Source organism: Oncorhynchus nerka, linkage group LG4 (genome assembly GCF_034236695.1).
Source record: "Oncorhynchus nerka isolate Pitt River linkage group LG4, Oner_Uvic_2.0, whole genome shotgun sequence".
NCBI lineage: Eukaryota > Metazoa > Chordata > Actinopteri > Salmoniformes > Salmonidae > Oncorhynchus > Oncorhynchus nerka.
This window is the reverse complement of record NC_088399.1, coordinates 50,191,911-50,210,167: the sequence shown is the minus strand read 5'-3', so window position 1 is coordinate 50,210,167 and position 18,257 is coordinate 50,191,911. Positions and strand designations below refer to the sequence as shown.

At 44.8% G+C, this 18,257-nt stretch overlaps 1 protein-coding gene across 1 annotated transcript; it reads right to left on the bottom strand.

The window, feature by feature from the left end:
* Positions 1-2,191: 2,191 nt before the first annotated feature.
* Positions 2,192-6,167, bottom strand: LOC135571518 (cryptic protein-like). Its single transcript, XM_065018115.1, is given in 6 exon segments — positions 2,192-2,249; positions 2,251-2,288; positions 3,190-3,304; positions 3,450-3,558; positions 4,130-4,309; positions 6,098-6,167. Coding segments are annotated over 6 exon segments (570 nt in total).
* Between the last annotated feature and the right edge of the window lie 12,090 nt (positions 6,168-18,257).

Below are 18,257 nucleotides of genomic sequence, written 5' to 3'. Positions count from 1 at the left end.
GTCACGACTCAGTGCCAAATCTAATCTGTGTTATGTTCTGCAGAAACTAAAACAGATAAATAAAATAACAAAATAGAGCTTTGAGGGGTCCTTGTGTTTCAGCACTAGCTGGGAGAGACAATGGGCCAAATTATATTTACAAAACCAATCAATTGGTAGTTTGTTTAAACATGTTTTATTTACAACTCTTAAAAATGGAGATTCAATTATAAAAAAAGATTCTCTGGCGTTCTGATTCACATTACAAATTCTTTACTATTAAATGCTATTGCTATTAAGTCCATTTATTTTGTTTTACCATGCCACATTACAAACTTTTTTTAATGGGTTTGACAATATTATTACACATAGAATCCAATAATAGGATCTCTGTTGGTTTGCCTGCATTCCAATTAATTATGCCAGCAAATTGCATAGGGTCAACCTTATCAGCCATACCAGATGCCCAGTTGTTCTATGATAATATGATTGCACAAATAAACAGTCAATATCAAGTTATCTGAATTTGAATGACATGAACCCATGGCCAGTCCATCCGATTCATCCAGGACATGTCTGCTAGGCTGAGAGAAAGACGCAAGTAACACATTCTGATCGGACCGTCAATGGAGGAAATGGGGATGAAGTCTAAGCTCCGCTTCACTGGCAGTGCTGTGGGTTTGGAAGGGAACACAAAGGATAGAATTCTTCTCAGACACCTGCTCTGAGGGGAGAACAAAGTAGGAAACCGTCCCAGTTGAAGGAGAAGAGCCCCCTGCTCTGAGAAGAGGTCGACATAGGACACCTTCCCAGTTGAAGGAGGAAAGACCCCTGCTCTGAAAAGAGGTCAACATAGGACACCTGCCCAGTTGAAGGAGGAGAGACCCCTGCTCTGAAAAGAGGTCAACATCCAATACAAACAGCTTTGACCAAGCAGCGACTATTAATAAAATAAAATCAAGTTTTAACACACCAACCTGGACCGTCAACGCTGGTGATCAATTGGCTGGTCTAATTGTTTATCTTAGATAAGGGAATACAGGCAAAAGGTCAACAATCACAGGTCGCGCAAGCTCTCTCCCAGTCCCTGCAGATAGGAACATTAAACAGATGTTTTAACTGCAAATACAACTAATAAGATGAGTCAAAGAGAACATGGTTCAGAGTGAATAAGTCTGTTGAGAATACATTTAAAACAGTAAAAAAATGCAATAATTAATACTGGTCACAATGTGTACTACCAGAGACAAACATACACTACATGAACGTTTGTGGACGCCTGCTCGTCAAACATCTCATTCCAGGCCTCCTGAGTGGCACAGTGGTCTAAGGCACTGCATTGCGGTTCTAGCTGTGCCACTACAGATCCGGGTTCGAGACCAGGCTCTGTTGCAGCCGGCCACAACCGGGAGACCCATGGGGTGGTGACAGGGGGACCCATTTTTGGCATTGCTCATGGCGATCTAAGGCTTTTGTGCGGCTGCTCGGCCATGGAAACCCATTTCAAGAAGCTCCTGACGTACAGTTCTTGTGTTGCCGTTGCTTCAAGAGGCAGTTTGGAACTCGGTAGTGAGTGTTGCAACCGAGGACAGACAATTGTGATGTGCTTCAGCACTCAGCAGTCTGGTTCTGTGAGCTTGTGTGGCCTACCACTTGGGCAGAAGGTTGACTAACAGACTTGTTGGAAAGGTGGCATCCTATGACGGTGCAACATCGAAAGTGACTGAACTCTTTAGTAAGGCCATTCTACTGCTAATGTTTGTTCATGGAGATTGCATTGGCTGTGTGGTCGATTTTATACACCTGTCAATATCAGGTGTATAAATTGCCGAATTCACTAATTTTAAGGAGTGTCCACATACTTTGTATATATAGTGTACTTCATAATTTTCCATTTGTAAAGCAAGAATGTACAACAAAGGACACATGAAATGATTGAGGCGTTCAACCACCAAAACACATATTCATCAAATCTAGAAAGATTGAGAATAAAAAGCACAATACAAAATAGTTGTTATAAAAATCTTATGTACAGCCTCCTTCACACTTACAAGACAGTTGCTTTTAACCCAGCAAGTTGTAGCTCCGACTTCCACTAGGATTAACATTTTAATTTCAGTGACGCAGATATTTCAGTACGCTGCCCAAAACCAGTAGTCATTTCATTCTGAGGCCTTTGAGGCTGAAATCCATCTAATTCATCCCTAGCTTCTCAAATGAGCAAACTAAGAAACAGAGGTACTAGACACAGTAGTTACTTAGTCTGCAACACCCATCGAACGAAACCAGCGGACTTCCTGGTCCTCATCTGAAAAGAGAAGAAATACAGGAACTTAGCATAAATGAAGGGGACTAAACTGAAATGGAAAGAGAGGAGAGAAAGAAAAATGACAGTAACTTTAGCATGAACTGAAATGGAGGAATGTGAATCAGTGAAAAATGTCCGTTAACACATCCTCAGACCTGAAAACCAGGCCTCTGTGGTCTCTGAATAATCTTTTGTGGCTTTTCAGGGCAGAACAGGAACCTGTGATGAATCACAGGAGCCCATTTGGCTGCCCAGTGAGGTGAAAATGGTTTTTATCATCAGCCAAACTGGTGCCACCTCTGATAATAGCTGCCCCTCACAAAGGCATTAGCAAAGAAACCTGCTCGACCACTCCTTTTTTTATCAACACAAACCATGTCTGGGTGATATGAATTGAGACACTTGTGCATTTATTTAATTTTTTATTTAACTAGCCAAGTCAAATAAGAACAAATTCTTATTTACAATGACGGCTTACCAAAACCTAACCAATCTGAGCGCCGCCCTATGGGACTCCCAATCATGGCCGGTTATGATACAAACCAGGGTCTGTTGAGATGCCACTAGCACTGAGATGCAGTGCCTTAGACCACTGCGCCACTCAGGAGCTTTTAAGTAAGAAGGCCTTAGCAGATATACCATTGAGGTTATACAGGCTAGCTCGTGTTTAAATGTGAATGATGCCATTTTTAGTTTACAATCAGCAAACAGCAGGCTACAATAGGAATGCCACAAATTAAATGGAGAGCACAGTTCTTCAACTGATGCCAGTTGCACAACAAGGTCTGTCGCTCTTATCTGAGCCTCAAAAGCATAGGCCAGTGTGTTTCAAACAATTTTGTGACATTTTGGAGAGAATTTAAAAAAACATCCGTCAGTGTCATAAAGTGTCTTCTCTTAACACAGTCCTCATGGAACACCCGGGGGAAACAGTGCAGGACCCCAAATCCACACCTGCAGTATGAGTAGCCTTTCTGCACCCACTCTCCATGGGGAATGATACCACAGCTCCTGCAGGGACAGGGAGCAGAGCAGAGCAGAGAGATACACGTCAAAACAGGCTCGATTACATCACTTTAGACGACTGAATATGTGTTTCCTCCACGGTCAAACAGGCCTGGAAATATTGGGATGTTAATTATTGGGAAATTAAATGACCCGACGTTCGTGGTATTCACAGCTCCGGTCAATGAAGGGTGGCGGGCATGCGCAAAAGCTTCCCAAAATACAGGTGCCACCATTTTTACCACAGTTTCGACTATGCTTTGGACCTTCGGGAAAAGAGAAAGACATAGGGTAGAAGTTTAATATGGATGTTGTGAGTGTTGTATTTACACTCAGGCTTTAGCCCTGGGGTACATTCAGCAGGGCACAGCAATTGTACAACGTTGAGATAGAGATATAGCATGTAGAACAGACATGCCTCTCTGACATGTAGAATAAGGAATCATGTTGGTTCTATTCATGACATTTCTATCTGCAATGTTTCACAACATTTGCCTACTGAAGATGGCCCTGGAGACACTGTCCAGAATGCTGGCCATCAGACTGGCAAACACAGTTTTAACACATTCCTTCAGAACCATGTTTTCAATGACAGAGCGATAACAGCTGAGAAAACAGCTTGACTGAGGCTTAGGCTATGTTGTTTTGGTGAAGTAAGACAAACAAACAAATGATGCAGGATAACGAACGTGCGATAAAGAGGGAACATAAATCGTATTACAAGGCAAGACAGGCCAAATAAATTCACCCAAAGTCAAACTCAAATTCACTGCAGTGAGTTTATGGAGGCCATGTAGGTTGATATCAGTAATGTTACGCAATTAATTCCCAACTTACTTCCAGTGAGGCCGACGAAGGGTAAGACCAAGCCCGCATCACAATGTTTTCTGTCCCCAGCAGGAGAGTTCATCTCTTTGAACTGGTTCAGGTAATCAGCGTTCTGCTGGATCGTTTTCCCAGAGTCTACTGCTCTGGTCAATACCTCTATGGTTTTGGTACATTCAGATCCTTCACAGCCTTGGATAAGAGAGAATGGCTAATATTTAGGTATAGCGTGTAAACAGTTTCAGATGAGCAAACTAGGGCCAAGGGCCAGTTTCAAATTGTTAACAAAATATTGACAAAGGCCTACGTGATCCAATTGTAATTGCAACAACTGCCGACAAGAAAACCATAAAATACATGAGGGGGTCGTTTATTTGATTTGATGTTGAAATAAATATAGGCTACAGACATTTCTGAACTTAAAACAAATGTGACAAAAAAATCCATCTGTACACATGGCCGACCCAAAAAGTTGCCAAACTCATTCTGTTCTCCCGGAGTTTGCCAATAATCCAAGCTCACATGCAGAATGCTTTTTCTAGGCCTATTGCAACAGGCTAAAGTAAACATTCAGTTAACATTTACATTTACATTTAAGTCATTTAGCAGACGCTCTTATCCAGAGCGACTTACAAATTGGTGCGTTCACCTTAAGACATCCAGTGGAACAGCCACTTTACAATAGTGCATCTAAATCTTTCAAAATCTTTCAAGGGGGGGGTGAGAAGGATTACTTTATCCTATCCTAGGTATTCCTGAAAGAGGTGGGGTTTCAGGTGTCTCCGGAAGGTGGTGATTGACTCCGCTGTCCTGGCGTCGTGAGGGAGTTTGTTCCACCATTGGGGGGCCAGAGCAGCGAACAGTTTTGACTGGGCTGCGCGGGAACTGTACTTCCTCAGTGGTAGGGAGGCGAGCAGGCCAGAGGTGGATGAACGCAGTGCCCTTGTTTGGGTGTAGGGCCTGATCAGAGCCTGGAGGTACTGAGGTGCCGTTCCCCTCACAGCTCCGTAGGCAAGCACCATGGTCTTGTAGCGGATGCGAGCTTCAACTGGAAGCCAGTGGAGAGAGCGGAGGAGCGGGGTGACGTGAGAGAACTTGGGAAGGTTGAACACCAGACGGGCTGCGGCGTTCTGGATGAGTTGTAGAGGTTTAATGGCACAGGCAGGGAGCCCAGCCAACAGCGAGTTGCAGTAATCCAGACGGGAGATGACAAGTGCCTGGATTAGGACCTGCGCCGCTTCCTGTGTGAGGCAGGGTCGTACTCTGCGGATGTTGTAGAGCATGAACCTACAAGAACGGGCCACCGCCTTGATGTTAGTTGAGAACGACAGGGTGTTGTCCAGGATCACGCCAAGGTTCTTAGCGCTCTGGGAGGAGGACACAATGGAGTTGTCAACCGTGATGGCGAGATCATGGAACGGGCAGTCCTTCCCCGGGAGGAAGAGCAGCTCCGTCTTGCCGAGGTTCAGCTTGAGGTGGTGATCCGTCATCCACACTGATATGTCTGCCAGACATGCAGAGATGCGATTCGCCACCTGGTCATCAGAAGGGGGAAAGGAGAAGATTAATTGTGTGTCGTCTGCATAGCAATGATAGGAGAGACCATGTGAGGTTATGACAGAGCCAAGTGACTTGGTGTATAGCGAGAATAGGAGAGGGCTTAGAACAGAGCCCTGGGGGACGCCAGTGGTGAGAGCGCGTGGTGAGGAGACAGATTCTCGCCACGCCACCTGGTAGGAGCGACCTGTCAGGTAGGACGCAATCCAAGCGTGGGCCGCGCCGGAGATGCCCAACTCGGAGAGGGTGGAGAGGAGGATCTGATGGTTCACAGTATTAGTAGTTAACACGTGATACAGGCAGTTACGTAACCCACTGTTCCGAGGCCGTCATTGAGAATAAGAATTTGTTCTTAAACTGACTTGCCTCGTTAAATAAAGGTAAAATAAAGAGAAATAAATAAAAAGAAATACTGCTCCTCACATGCGATACTCTCTGGAGAAAAGCATCCATCCAGCATTGTTGTCCCCACATGCTTCAAGATGGCCACCATTGTCCCTGTACCTAAGAAGGCAAAGGTAATTGAACTAAATTACTATCGTTCCGTAGCACTCACCTCTGTCATCATGAAGTGCTTTGAGAGACTAGTCAAGGATCATATCACCTCCACCTCACCTGCCACCCTAGACCCACTTCAATTTGCTTACCGCCCCAATAGATCCACAGACAATGCAATCGCCCACACACTGCACACAAGTAAGAATGCTGTTCATTGATATTAACTCAGCATTCAACACCATAGTACCCTCCAAGCTCATCATCAAGCTCAAGGCCCTGGGTTTGAACCCCGCTCTGTGCAACTGGGTCCTGGACTTCCTGATGGGTCGTCCCCAGGTGGTGAAGGTAGGAAACAACACCTCCTCTTCGCTGATCCTCAACACTGGGGCTCAGCCCCATCCTCTACTCCCTGTTCACCTGTGACTGCATAGCCTAGCACACCTCCAACTCAATCAAGTTTGCAGATGACACAACAGTAGTAGGCTTGATCTCTGCCTCTAACCCTATTATGGGGGCTGAGTCACTGGCTTACTGGTGCTCTTCCATGCCGTCCCTAGGAGGGGTGCGTCACTTGAGTGGGTTGAGTCACTGACATAATCTTCCCGTCCGGGTTGACGCCCCCCTCGGGGTTGTGCCGTGGGGTAGATCTTCATGGGCTATACTCGGCCTTGTCTCAGGGTAGTAAGTTGGTGGTTTGAAGATATCCCTCTAGTGGTGGGGGGGATGTGCTTTAGCAAAGTGGGTGGGGTTATATCCTGCCTCGTTGGCCCTGTCCCGGGGTATCGTCGAACGGGGCCACAGTGTCTCCCGACCCCTCCTGTCTCATCCTTCTGTATTTATGCTGCAATAGTTTGTGTCGGGGGGCTAGGGTCAGTCTGTTATATCTGGAGTATTTCTCCTGTCTTATCCAGTGTCTTGTGTGAATTTAAGTATGCTCCTTCTAACTCTCTTACTTTCTCTCTTTTCTGTCTTCTCTCGGAGGACCAGAGCCCTAGGGCCATGCCTCAATACTACCTGACCGGATGACTCCTTGCTGTCCCCAGTCCACCTAGTCGTCCTGCTGCTCCAGTTTCAACTGGTCTGTCTGTGGCTATGGAACACTGACCTGTTCACCGGACGTGCTACCTGTCCCAGACCTGCTGTTTTCTCTCTCTACCGCACCTGCTGTCTCTAACTCTGAATGATCAGCTATGAAAAGCCAACTGGCATTCACTTCTGAGGTGCTGACCTGTTGCACCCTCTACAACCACTGTGATTATTATTATTTGACCCTGCTGGTCATCTATGAACGTTTGAACATCTTGGCCATGTCGTGTTATAATCTCCACCTGGCACAGCCAGAAGAGGACAGGCCGCCCCCCAAAACCCTGGTTCCTCTCTAGGTTTCTTTCTCGGTTCCTGCCTTTCTAGGGGGGTTTTCCTAGCCACCGTGCTTCTACATCTGCTTTGCCTACTGTTTGTGGTTTTAGGCTGGGTTTCTATATAGCACTTTGTGACATCGGCTGATGTAAAAAGGGCTTTATAAATACATTTGATTGAAATTTGATTGATTACAAACACAAGATGAGACAGCCTACAGGGAGGAGGTGAGGGCTCTGGGAGTGTGGTGCCAGGAAAATAACCTCTCACTTAACGTCAACAAAACTAAGGAGATGATCGTGGACTTCAAGAAACAGCAGAGGGCACACCCCCATATCCACATCGATGGGACCACAGTGGAGAAGGTGGAAAGCTTCAAGTTTCTCGGCTTACACATCACTGAATAACTGAAATAGTCCACCCACACAGACAGTGTGGTGAAGAAGGCGCAACAGCGCCTCTTCAATCTTGGGAGGCTAAAGAATTGTGGCTTAACACCTAAAACCCTCACAAACCTTTATCACCGCCTGGTGTGGTGACTGCACCACCCACAACTGCAAAGCTTTCCAGAGGGTGGTGCGGTCTGCCCAACGCATCACCAGGGGCAAACCTCCCATCCTCCTAGACACCTACAGCACCCGATGCCATAGGGAGGCCAAAAAGATCATCAAGGACATCAACCACCCGAGCCACTGCCTGTTCACCATGTTATCATCCAGAAGGCGAGGTCAGTACAGGTGCATCAAAGCTGGGATCAAGAGTGAAAAACATCTTCGATCTCAAGGCCACCAGACTGCAAAACAGCCATGACTGGCACATTAGAGGCAGCTGCCTATAGACATAGATTAGGAATCATGGGCCCCTTTTAGAAATGGACCAGTAGCCACTTTAATAATGTTCTCGTATCTATCATTACTCTTCTCATATGTATAAACCGTACACAACACTATTCTAAGATATCTCAGTCACTTTTCAATTGTGTCTACATATCGAATCACCCATTTTATATGTATATAATGTCTCTGTATCTTGCATTACTCACCTCATATGTGTAAACTGTACTCTATGCTATTCTACGGTATCTTAGTCATTTTAATTGTTTGCAAATATTGCGACACCCATGTCATATAAATATACTGTACTCTATACGATGTCACTGCATCTTAGCCCAATGCCGTTCTGACATATATGTATGTAAACGTCCTTTTTTCAGGACCCTGTCTTTCAAAGATAATTCGTAAGAATCCAAATAACCTCACAGATCTTCATTGTAAAGGGTTTAAACACGGTTTCCCATGCTTGTTCAATGATCCATGAACATGCACCTGTGGAACGGTCGTTAAAACGTCTTAAGGCTAGGGTCCTTTTTTTCTGAATTTCCGCCTGACTGGCGTTCCCAAAGTAAACTGCCTGTTACTCAGCCAGGGTATGCATATAATTGGTACCATTGGATAGAAAACACTTTGAAGTTTGTAGAAATGTTAAAATAATGTATGAGACTATAACACAATAGATATGGTAGGAGATAATCCAAAGAAAAACCAACCTGAATATTTTTTGGGAGAGCCAATGCTCTTCCAATGGAATGTTTAGGGTCATATCCAAATCCAGCTCCCAGAATGCAATTCCAATGGCTTCCACTAGATGTTAACAGTCTCTGTTCAAGGTTTCAGGCTTGTTTCTTCCCAAACGAGGAAGAATTTCGAGTTTTGGTAATGGGAGTCAGAGCAGGAAATCAGTCGGTGCGCGCACCTGCTAATTTTGCTTGCCTATTGAACATACTTCTTTTCGTATTAAATATTATAGTTTAATTACATTTTAGGGTACCGGAGGATTTAAATAGAAACGTATTTTGACTTGTTTTAACAAAGTTTAGCAGTAGCTTTTTGTATTCCTTTCTCAGCATTTTGAAAAAGTAAATTACTCAAATCGATAGAGCCAACTTAACTGAGTTTTTGGGATATAAAGGTTTTTATCTAACAAAATGACTATGTATGTTGTAGCTGGGACCCTTTGGATTGCAAATCAGAGAAAGATTTTCAAAAAGTAACATAATATTTAATCGCTATTTGTGATTTTATGAAACCTGTGCTGGTTGAAAAATATTTTGATGTGGGGTGCCATCCTCAAACAATCACATGGCATGCTTTCGCTGTATATATAGCCTATTGTAAATCAGACAATGCAGTTAGGTGAACAAGACTTTAAGCTTTTAACCGATATAAGACATTTGTATGTTCCTAAATGGTTAAAATCCATAATTTTGATGATTATTTATTTGAATTGCGCACCCTCCAATTTCATTGGAATATGTCGACAGGTGTCCCGCTGGCGAAACCCGCTAGCCCTATTAAGAACAGAGACAGATTTGACCCTAACAACAATTACAGAGGCATTTGTGTGAAGGTTTTCTGTAGTATTATAAATGTAAGAGTTCTAAACTTCCTTAGAAAGCACCATGTCTTGAGTAAAAGCCAAATTGGATTTATACTAAAACATCGCATGACCAAACAAAAACTCAGCAAAAAAAAGAAACATCCCTTTTCAGGACCCTGAATTTCAAAGATAATTTGTAAAAATCCAAATAACTTCACAGATCTTCATTGTAAAGGCTTTAAACACTGTTTCCCATGCTTGTTCAATGAACCATAAACAATTAATGAACATGCACCTGTGGAACGGTCGTTAAGACACTAACAGCTTACAGACGGTAGGCAATTAAGGTCACAGTTATCAAAACCTAGCACACTAAAGAGGCCTTTCTACTGAATCTGAAAAACACCAAAAGAAAGATGCCCAAGGTCCTTGCTCATGTGCGTGAATGTGCCTTAGGCATGCTGCAAGTAGGCATGAGGACTGCAGATGTGGACAGGGCAATAAATTGAAATGTTTGTACTGTGAGACGCCTAAGACAGCGCTACATGGAGACAGGACAGACAGTTGATCGTCCTCGCTGTGGCAGACCACCTGTAACAACACCTGTACAGGATCGGTACTTCCGAACATCACACCTGTGGGACAGGTACAGGATGGCCACAACAACTGCCCGAGTTACACCAGAAACGCACAATCCCTCCATCAGTGCTCAGACTGTCCACAATAGACTGAGAGAGGCTGGACTGAGGGCTTGTAGGCCTGTTGTAAGGCAGGTCCTCACCAGACATCACCGGCAACAAGTTTCTAAAGACAGTTGACATCTAGTGGAAGCCCTAGGAAGTGCAACTTTATCCCTATCCCACTGTGTATTCAATAGGAGCTGGGTTGAAAATCGACCAACCTCAGATTTTCCACTTCCTGTTTGGATTTCTTCTCAGATTTTTGTTATACTCACTTGTTATACTCTTTTGATTTCTGTTATACTCACAGACATCGTTCAAACAGTTTTAGAAACGTCCGAGTGTTTTCTATCCAATACTACTAATAATATGCATATATTAGCAACTGGGACTGAGGAGCAGGCCGACTCTGGGCACCTCTGGGCACCTTTCATCCACCTTTCATCCAAGCTACTCAATACTTCTCCTGCAGCCATATCCTCCAGACGAGCTTCAATGCCATAACAACTCTCCTTCTGTGGCCTCCAACTGCTCTTAAATGCAAGTAAAACTAAATAGACACTATTCAACCGATCGATGCCGGCACCCGCCCGCCCGTCCAGCATCACTACTCTGGACGGTTCTGACTTATATGTGGACAACTACAAATACCTAGGTGTTTGGTTAGACTGTAAACCCTCCTTCCAGACTCGAATTAACCTCTTGCTCCTACCTGACACGCAGAGGTCCCATCTAGACATCTGGAAATGCAAATGCAAATGCACTACGCTAAATGCTAATAGTACTAGTTAAAACTCAAACGTTCATTAAAATACACATGCAGGGTAGTGAATTAAAGCTACACTCGTTGTGAATCCAGGCAACGAGTCAGATTTTTAAAATGCTTTTCGGCGAAAGCATGAGAAGCTATTATCTGATAGCGTGTAACACCCCAAAAGACCCGCAGGGGACGTAAACAAAATAATTAGCATAGTCGGCGCTACACAAAACGCACAATAAAATATAAAACATTCATTACCTTTGACCATCTTCTTTGTTGGCACTCCTAGATGTCCCATAAACATCACTATTGGGTCTTTTTTTCCGTTTAAATCGGTCCATATATAGCCTAGATATCAATCTATGAAGACTGTAATCAAGGAAAAAAACATTGTTTTGTAACGCGACGTCATTTTTTAAAATTAAAAAAGTTGACGATAAACTTTCACAAAACACTTCGAAATACTTTTGTAATGCAACTTTAGGTATTAGTAAACGTTAATAAGCGATCAAATTGATCACGAGGCGATGCATATTCTATAGCTGTACGTCTGGAAATAATGTCCGGGTAAATCTCAACCAAAATATCCGGTCGGAGACCTGAAGAAATGGGCTGTCTCTTGTTCGTTTGACCAAGAAACAAAGCCTAGGCAAATGACAAGACTGTTGACATCGTGTGGAAGCTGTAGGTATTGCAACCTCGGCCCCATTTAATGTGGTTCACCTTTATCAATCGGTTGAAGTGGCGCATGGATATATTTTTCCATTTTCAGTGATCAGATTTTCCTGCACTTTTCGATGAAACGCACATTCTGTTATAGTCACAGCCGTGATTTAACCAGTTTTATAAACGTCTGAGTGTTCTCTATCCACACATACTAATCATATGCATATACTATATTCCTGGCATGAGTAGCAGGGCGCTGAAATGTTGCGCGATTTTTAACAGAATGTTCGAAAAAGTAGGGGGTAGGAGTAACAGGTTTAAGCATCTCCAATCCAAAATGAAATCTACAATCGGCTTCCTATTTCGCAACAAAGCATCCTTCACTCATGCTGCCAAACATACCCCTGTAAAACTGACCATCCTACCAATCCTCGACTTCGGCAATGTCACTTACAAAATAGTCTCCAACACTCTTCTCAACAAATTGGATGCAGTCTGTCACAGTGCCATCCGTTTTGTCACCAAAGCCCCATATACTACCCACCACTGTGACCTGTATGCTCTCGTTAGCTGGCCCTCGCTTCATACCCGCCACCAAACCCACTGGCTCCAGGTCATCTACAAGTCTCTGCTAGGTAAAGCCCCGCGTTATCTCAGCCCACTGGTCACCATAGCAGCACCCACCCGTAGCACGCGCTCCAGTAGGTATATCTCACTGGTCACCCCCAAAGCAAATTCTTCCTTTGGCCACCTTTCCTTCCAGTTCTCTGCTGCCAATGACTGGAACGAACTGCAAAAATCACTGAAGCTGGAGACTCATATCTCCCTCACTGGCTTTAAGTGCCAGCTGTCAGAGCAGCTCACAGATCACTGCACCTGTACATAGCCCATCTGTAAACAGCCCACCCAACTACCTGATCCCCATACTGTATTTATTTATTTATCTTGCTCCTTTGCACCCCAGTATCTCTACTTGCACATTCATCTTCTGCACATTTACCATTCAAGTGTTAATCTGCTATATTGTAATTACTTCGCCACCATGGCCTATTTATTGCCTTTACCTCCCTTATCCTACCTCATTTGCACACACTGTACATATACTTGTCTACTGTATTATTGACTGTATGTTTGTTTATTCCATGTGTAACTCTGTGTTGTTGTATGTGTCGAACTGCTTTGCTTTATCTTGGCCAGGTCACAGTTGTAAATGAGAACTTGTTCTCAACTAGCCTACCTGGTTAACTAAAGGTGGAGAAAAAAAAATTGATTCGATTTTGATTTGAAAGTATTGAGAACCCTTGACTTTTTCTACCATTTATTACATTACAGCCTTATTCTAAAATGGATTAAATTAAGAAAAACATTTCATCAATCTACACACAATACCCCATAATGACAGTTTCTAGAAATGTTTAGAAGTGTATTAAAAAATCTAAACATACATAAGATTCAGATCCTTTGCTATGTGACTCGAAATTGAGCTCAGGTGCATCCTGTTTCCATTGATCATCCTTGAGATGTTTCTGCAACTTGATTGGAGTCCATCTGTGGTAAAATCAATTTATTGGAAATTATTTGGAAAGGCACACCTGTCCATATTAGATCCCACAGTTGACAGTGCATGTCATAGCAAAAACCAAGCCATGAGGTCGTAGTAATTGTTCGAAGAGCTCAGATACTGGGTTGTGTCAAGGCACAAATCTGGGGAAGTGTACCAAAACATTTCTGCAGCATTGAAGGTCCCCAAGTACACATTGGCCTCAAATAAATTTTGAACCACAAAAACCCTATCTAGAGCTGGCCGGCAGGCCAAACTGAGCAATTGGGGGAGAAGGGCCTTGGTCAGGGAGGTGACCAAGAACCCAATGGTCACTTTGACAGAGCTCCAGACTTCTTCTGTGGAGATGTTAGAACCTTCCAGAAGGACAACCATCTCTGCAGCACTCCACCAATCAGGCCTTTATGGTGAGTGGCCAGATGGAAGCCACTCCTCAGTAAAAGGCACATGACAGCCAACTTGGAGTTTGTCAAAAGGCACCCAAAGACTCTCAGACCATGAGAACCAAGATTCTCTGGTCTGATGAAACCAAGTTTGAACTCTTTGGCCTATTTGTCAAGAGTTACGTCTGGCACCATCCCTGTGGTGAAGCATGGTATTGGCAGCATCATGCTGTGGGGATGTTTTTCAGTGGCAGGGACCAGTAGACTAGTCAGGATCGAGGGAAGGATGAACAGAGCAATGTACAGAGAGATCCTTGATGAAAATCTGCTCTAGAGTGCTAAGCACATCAGACTGGGGCGAAGGTTATCCTTCCAACAGGACAACAATCCTAAACACACAGCCAAGGCAACACAGGAGTGGCTTTGCGACTCTGAATATTTTACTAGGCAAGTCAGTTAAGAACAAATTCTTATTTTCAATGACGGCCTAGGAACAGTGGGTTAAATGCCTGTTCAGGGGCAGAACGACAGACTTGTACCTTGTCAGCTCGGGGATTCGAACTTGCAACCTTTCGGTTACTAGTCCAATGCTCTAACCACTAGGCTACCCTACCGCCCCAATATCCTTGAGTGGCCCAGCCAGAGCCCGGACTTGAACCGAATAGAACATCTCTGGAGAGACCTGAAAATAGCTTTGCAGCGACACTCCCCATCCAACCTGATAGAGCTTGAGAGGATCTGCAGAGAAGAATGGGATAAACTCCCCAAATACTGGTGTGCCAAGCTTATAGCGTCATACCCAAGAAGGCTCAAGTCTGTAATCGCTGCTTAAGGTGCATCAACAAAGTACTTAGTAGGGTCTGAATACTTACAGAGGCAAGAAAAAGTATGTTAACCCTTTGGAATGACCTGTATTTCTGTATAGTATTACCTGCGGACCGAGTATCCCTGTAACAGTGTGGCAGTATTACATTTCATTACATTTCATTATAGTACAACGGTTTGATTTGTCTAATCTTAGCAATTTCTTCTTAGCTACTACATAGCCGTCTTTGTATCATAGATAATTGCGTAATTATCGTATTTCGTCGTCCTAACGCAGTCTACACTGCCCTGCAGCTAGCCAGCTAGCTAACGTCCACCGTTAGCTAGTCCACCGTCTACCGATTAGCAGCACAACTATTACACTCAACTGAACGACTTGATTAGTGTAGTGTTAGCTAGCTACATAGTTGTCTTTTCTGTCTTCGTATCCAAGATAATTGTGTAGTTTAGAGTGTGTAGTTTTAGAGTGATTATCTTAATTTACCGAGGTTAGCTAGCCAGCTATTTGTCGTCCTTAACGTAGGAGACACTGCTAGCTAGCCAACAGCTAGCCAACGTCTACCGAACAGAACTTCCGCACTCAACAATCCGGTCGCATTTCGCTTCGCTCCACAGGTAGTATCACATTTTTCATTTCATTTCATTACAGTACAACGGCTTGATTTTTTTGATCGTAGCTAGCTACATAGCTAGCTACATAGCCGTCTTTGTATCAAAGATAATTGTGTAGTCTAGAGCGATTTCCTAGGTTAGCTAGCCAGCTATTGTCGTTCTTTTAACGCAACGTAACGTAATCAACACTGCTAGCTAGCCAGCTAGCCCCGAATAGCAGCACAGTAGAAACTATTACACTCAACGGAACGACTTGATTAGTGTAGTGTCAACAACGCAGCCACTGCCAGCTAGCCTACATAGTCAACAACGCAGCCTCTGCCAGCTAGCCTACTTCAGCAGTACTGTATCATTTTAATCATTTTAGTCAATAAGATTCTTGCTACGTAAGCTTAACTTTCTGAACACTCGAGACGTGTAGTCCACTTGTCATTCCAATCTCCTTTGCATTAGCGCCTCTTGTGTAGCCTGTCAACTATGTGTCTGTCTATCCCTGTTCTCTCCTCTCTGCACAGACCATACAAACGCTCCACACCGCGTGGGCGGCCACCCTAATCTGGTGGTCCCAGCGCACGACCCACGTGGAGTTCCAGGTCTCCGGTAGCCTCTGGAACTGCCGATCTGCGGCCAACAAGGCAGAGTTCATCTCAGCCTATGCCTCCCTCCAGTCCCTCGACTTCTTGGCACTGACGGAAACATGGATCACCACAGACAACACTGCTACTCCTACTGCTCTCTCTTCGTCTGCCCACGTGTTCTCGCACACCCCGAGAGCTTCTGGTCAGCGGGGTGGTGGCACCGGGATCATCATCTCTCCCAAGTGGTCATTCTCTCTTTCTCCCCTTACCCATCTGTCTATCGCCTCCTTTGAATTCCATGCTGTCACAGTTACCAGCCCTTTCAAGCTTAACATCCTTATCATTTATCGCCCTCCAGGTTCCCTCGGAGAGTTCATCAATGAGCTTGATGCCTTGATAAGCTCCTTTCCTGAGGACGGCTCACCTCTCACAGTTCTGGGCGACTTTAACCTCCCCACGTCTACCTTTGACTCATTCCTCTCTGCCTCCTTCTTTCCACTCCTCTCCTCTTTTGACCTCACCCTCTCACCTTCCCCCCCTACTCACAAGGCAGGAAATACGCTCGACCTCATCTTTACTAGATGCTGTTCTTCCACTAACCTCATTGCAACTCCCCTCCAAGTCTCCGACCACTACCTTGTATCCTTTTCCCTCTCGCTCTCATCCAACACTTCCCACACTGCCCCTACTCGGATGGTATCGCGCCGTCCCAACCTTCGCTCTCTCTCCCCCGCTACTCTCTCCTCTCCGTCTCCACACCACGTGCTCTCACCACTGGTGTCCCCCAGGGCTCTGTTCTATGCCCTCTCCTATTCTCGCTATACACCAAGTCACTTGGCTCTGTCATAACCTCACATGGTCTCTCCTACCATTGCTATGCAGACGACACACAATTAATCTTCTCCTTTCCCCCTTCTGATGACCAGGTGGCGAATCGCATCTCTGCATGTCTGGCAGACATATCAGTGTGGATGACGGATCACCACCTCAAGCTGAACCTCGGCAAGACGGAGCTGTTCTTCCTCCCGGGGAAGGACTGCCCGTTCCATGATCTCGCCATCACGGTTGACAACTCCATTGTGTCCTCCTCCCAGAGCGCTAAGAACCTTGGCGTGATCCTGGACAACACCCTGTCGTTCTCAACTAACATCAAGGCGGTGGCCCGTTCCTGTAGGTTCATGCTCTACAACATCCGCAGAGTACGACCCTGCCTCACACAGGAAGCGGCGCAGGTCCTAATCCAGGCACTTGTCATCTCCCGTCTGGATTACTGCAACTCGCTGTTGGCTGGGCTCCCTGCCTGTGCCATTAAACCCCTACAACTCATCCAGAACGCCGCAGCCCGTCTGGTGTTCAACCTTCCCAAGTTCTCTCACGTCACCCCGCTCCTCCGCTCTCTCCACTGGCTTCCAGTTGAAGCTCGCATCCGCTACAAGACCATGGTGCTTGCCTCACGGAGCTGTGAGGGGAACGGCACCTCAGTACCTCCAGGCTCTGATCAGGCCCTACACCCAAACAAGGGCACTGCGTTCATCCACCTCTGGCCTGCTCGCCTCCCTACCACTGAGGAAGTACAGTTCCCGCTCAGCCCAGTCAAAACTGTTCGCTGCTCTGGCCCCCCAATGGTGGAACAAACTCCCTCACGACGCCAGGACAGCGGAGTCAATCACCACCTTCCGGAGACACCTGAAACCCCACCTCTTTAAGGAATACCTAGGATAGGATAAAGTAATCCCTCTCACCCCCCTTAAAAGATTTAGATGCACTACTGTTCCACTGGATGTCATAAGGTGAATGCACCAATTTGTAAGTCGCTCTGGATAAGAGCGTCTGCTAAATGACTTAAATGTAAATGATGTAAATGTCACGCTTTGTAAGTAGGAAAACCTGCTAAATCGGTAGTGTCTCAAATACTTGTTCTCCCCACTGTAGGACTTCTGAGATCTCTTTTAGTTCAAGGCATGGTTCACATCAGGCAATGCTTCATGTCAATAGCAAACTCACATTTTGTACGTGTTTTTTATATTGCAGGGCAGCTCTAAACAACGTCTCCAATCTCGTCTCATTGTTTGGACTCCTGACTCCAATTATATTTTGGAGAAGTCATTAGCCTCGGGGTTCACATACTTTTCCCAACCTACACTGTGAATGTTTAAATTATGCATTCAATATAGACAAGAAAAATACAATAATCTGTGTGTTATTAGTTTAATCATACTGTGTTTGTCTATTGTTGTGACTTAGAGGAAGATCAGATCACATTTTTTGACCAATTTATGCAGATA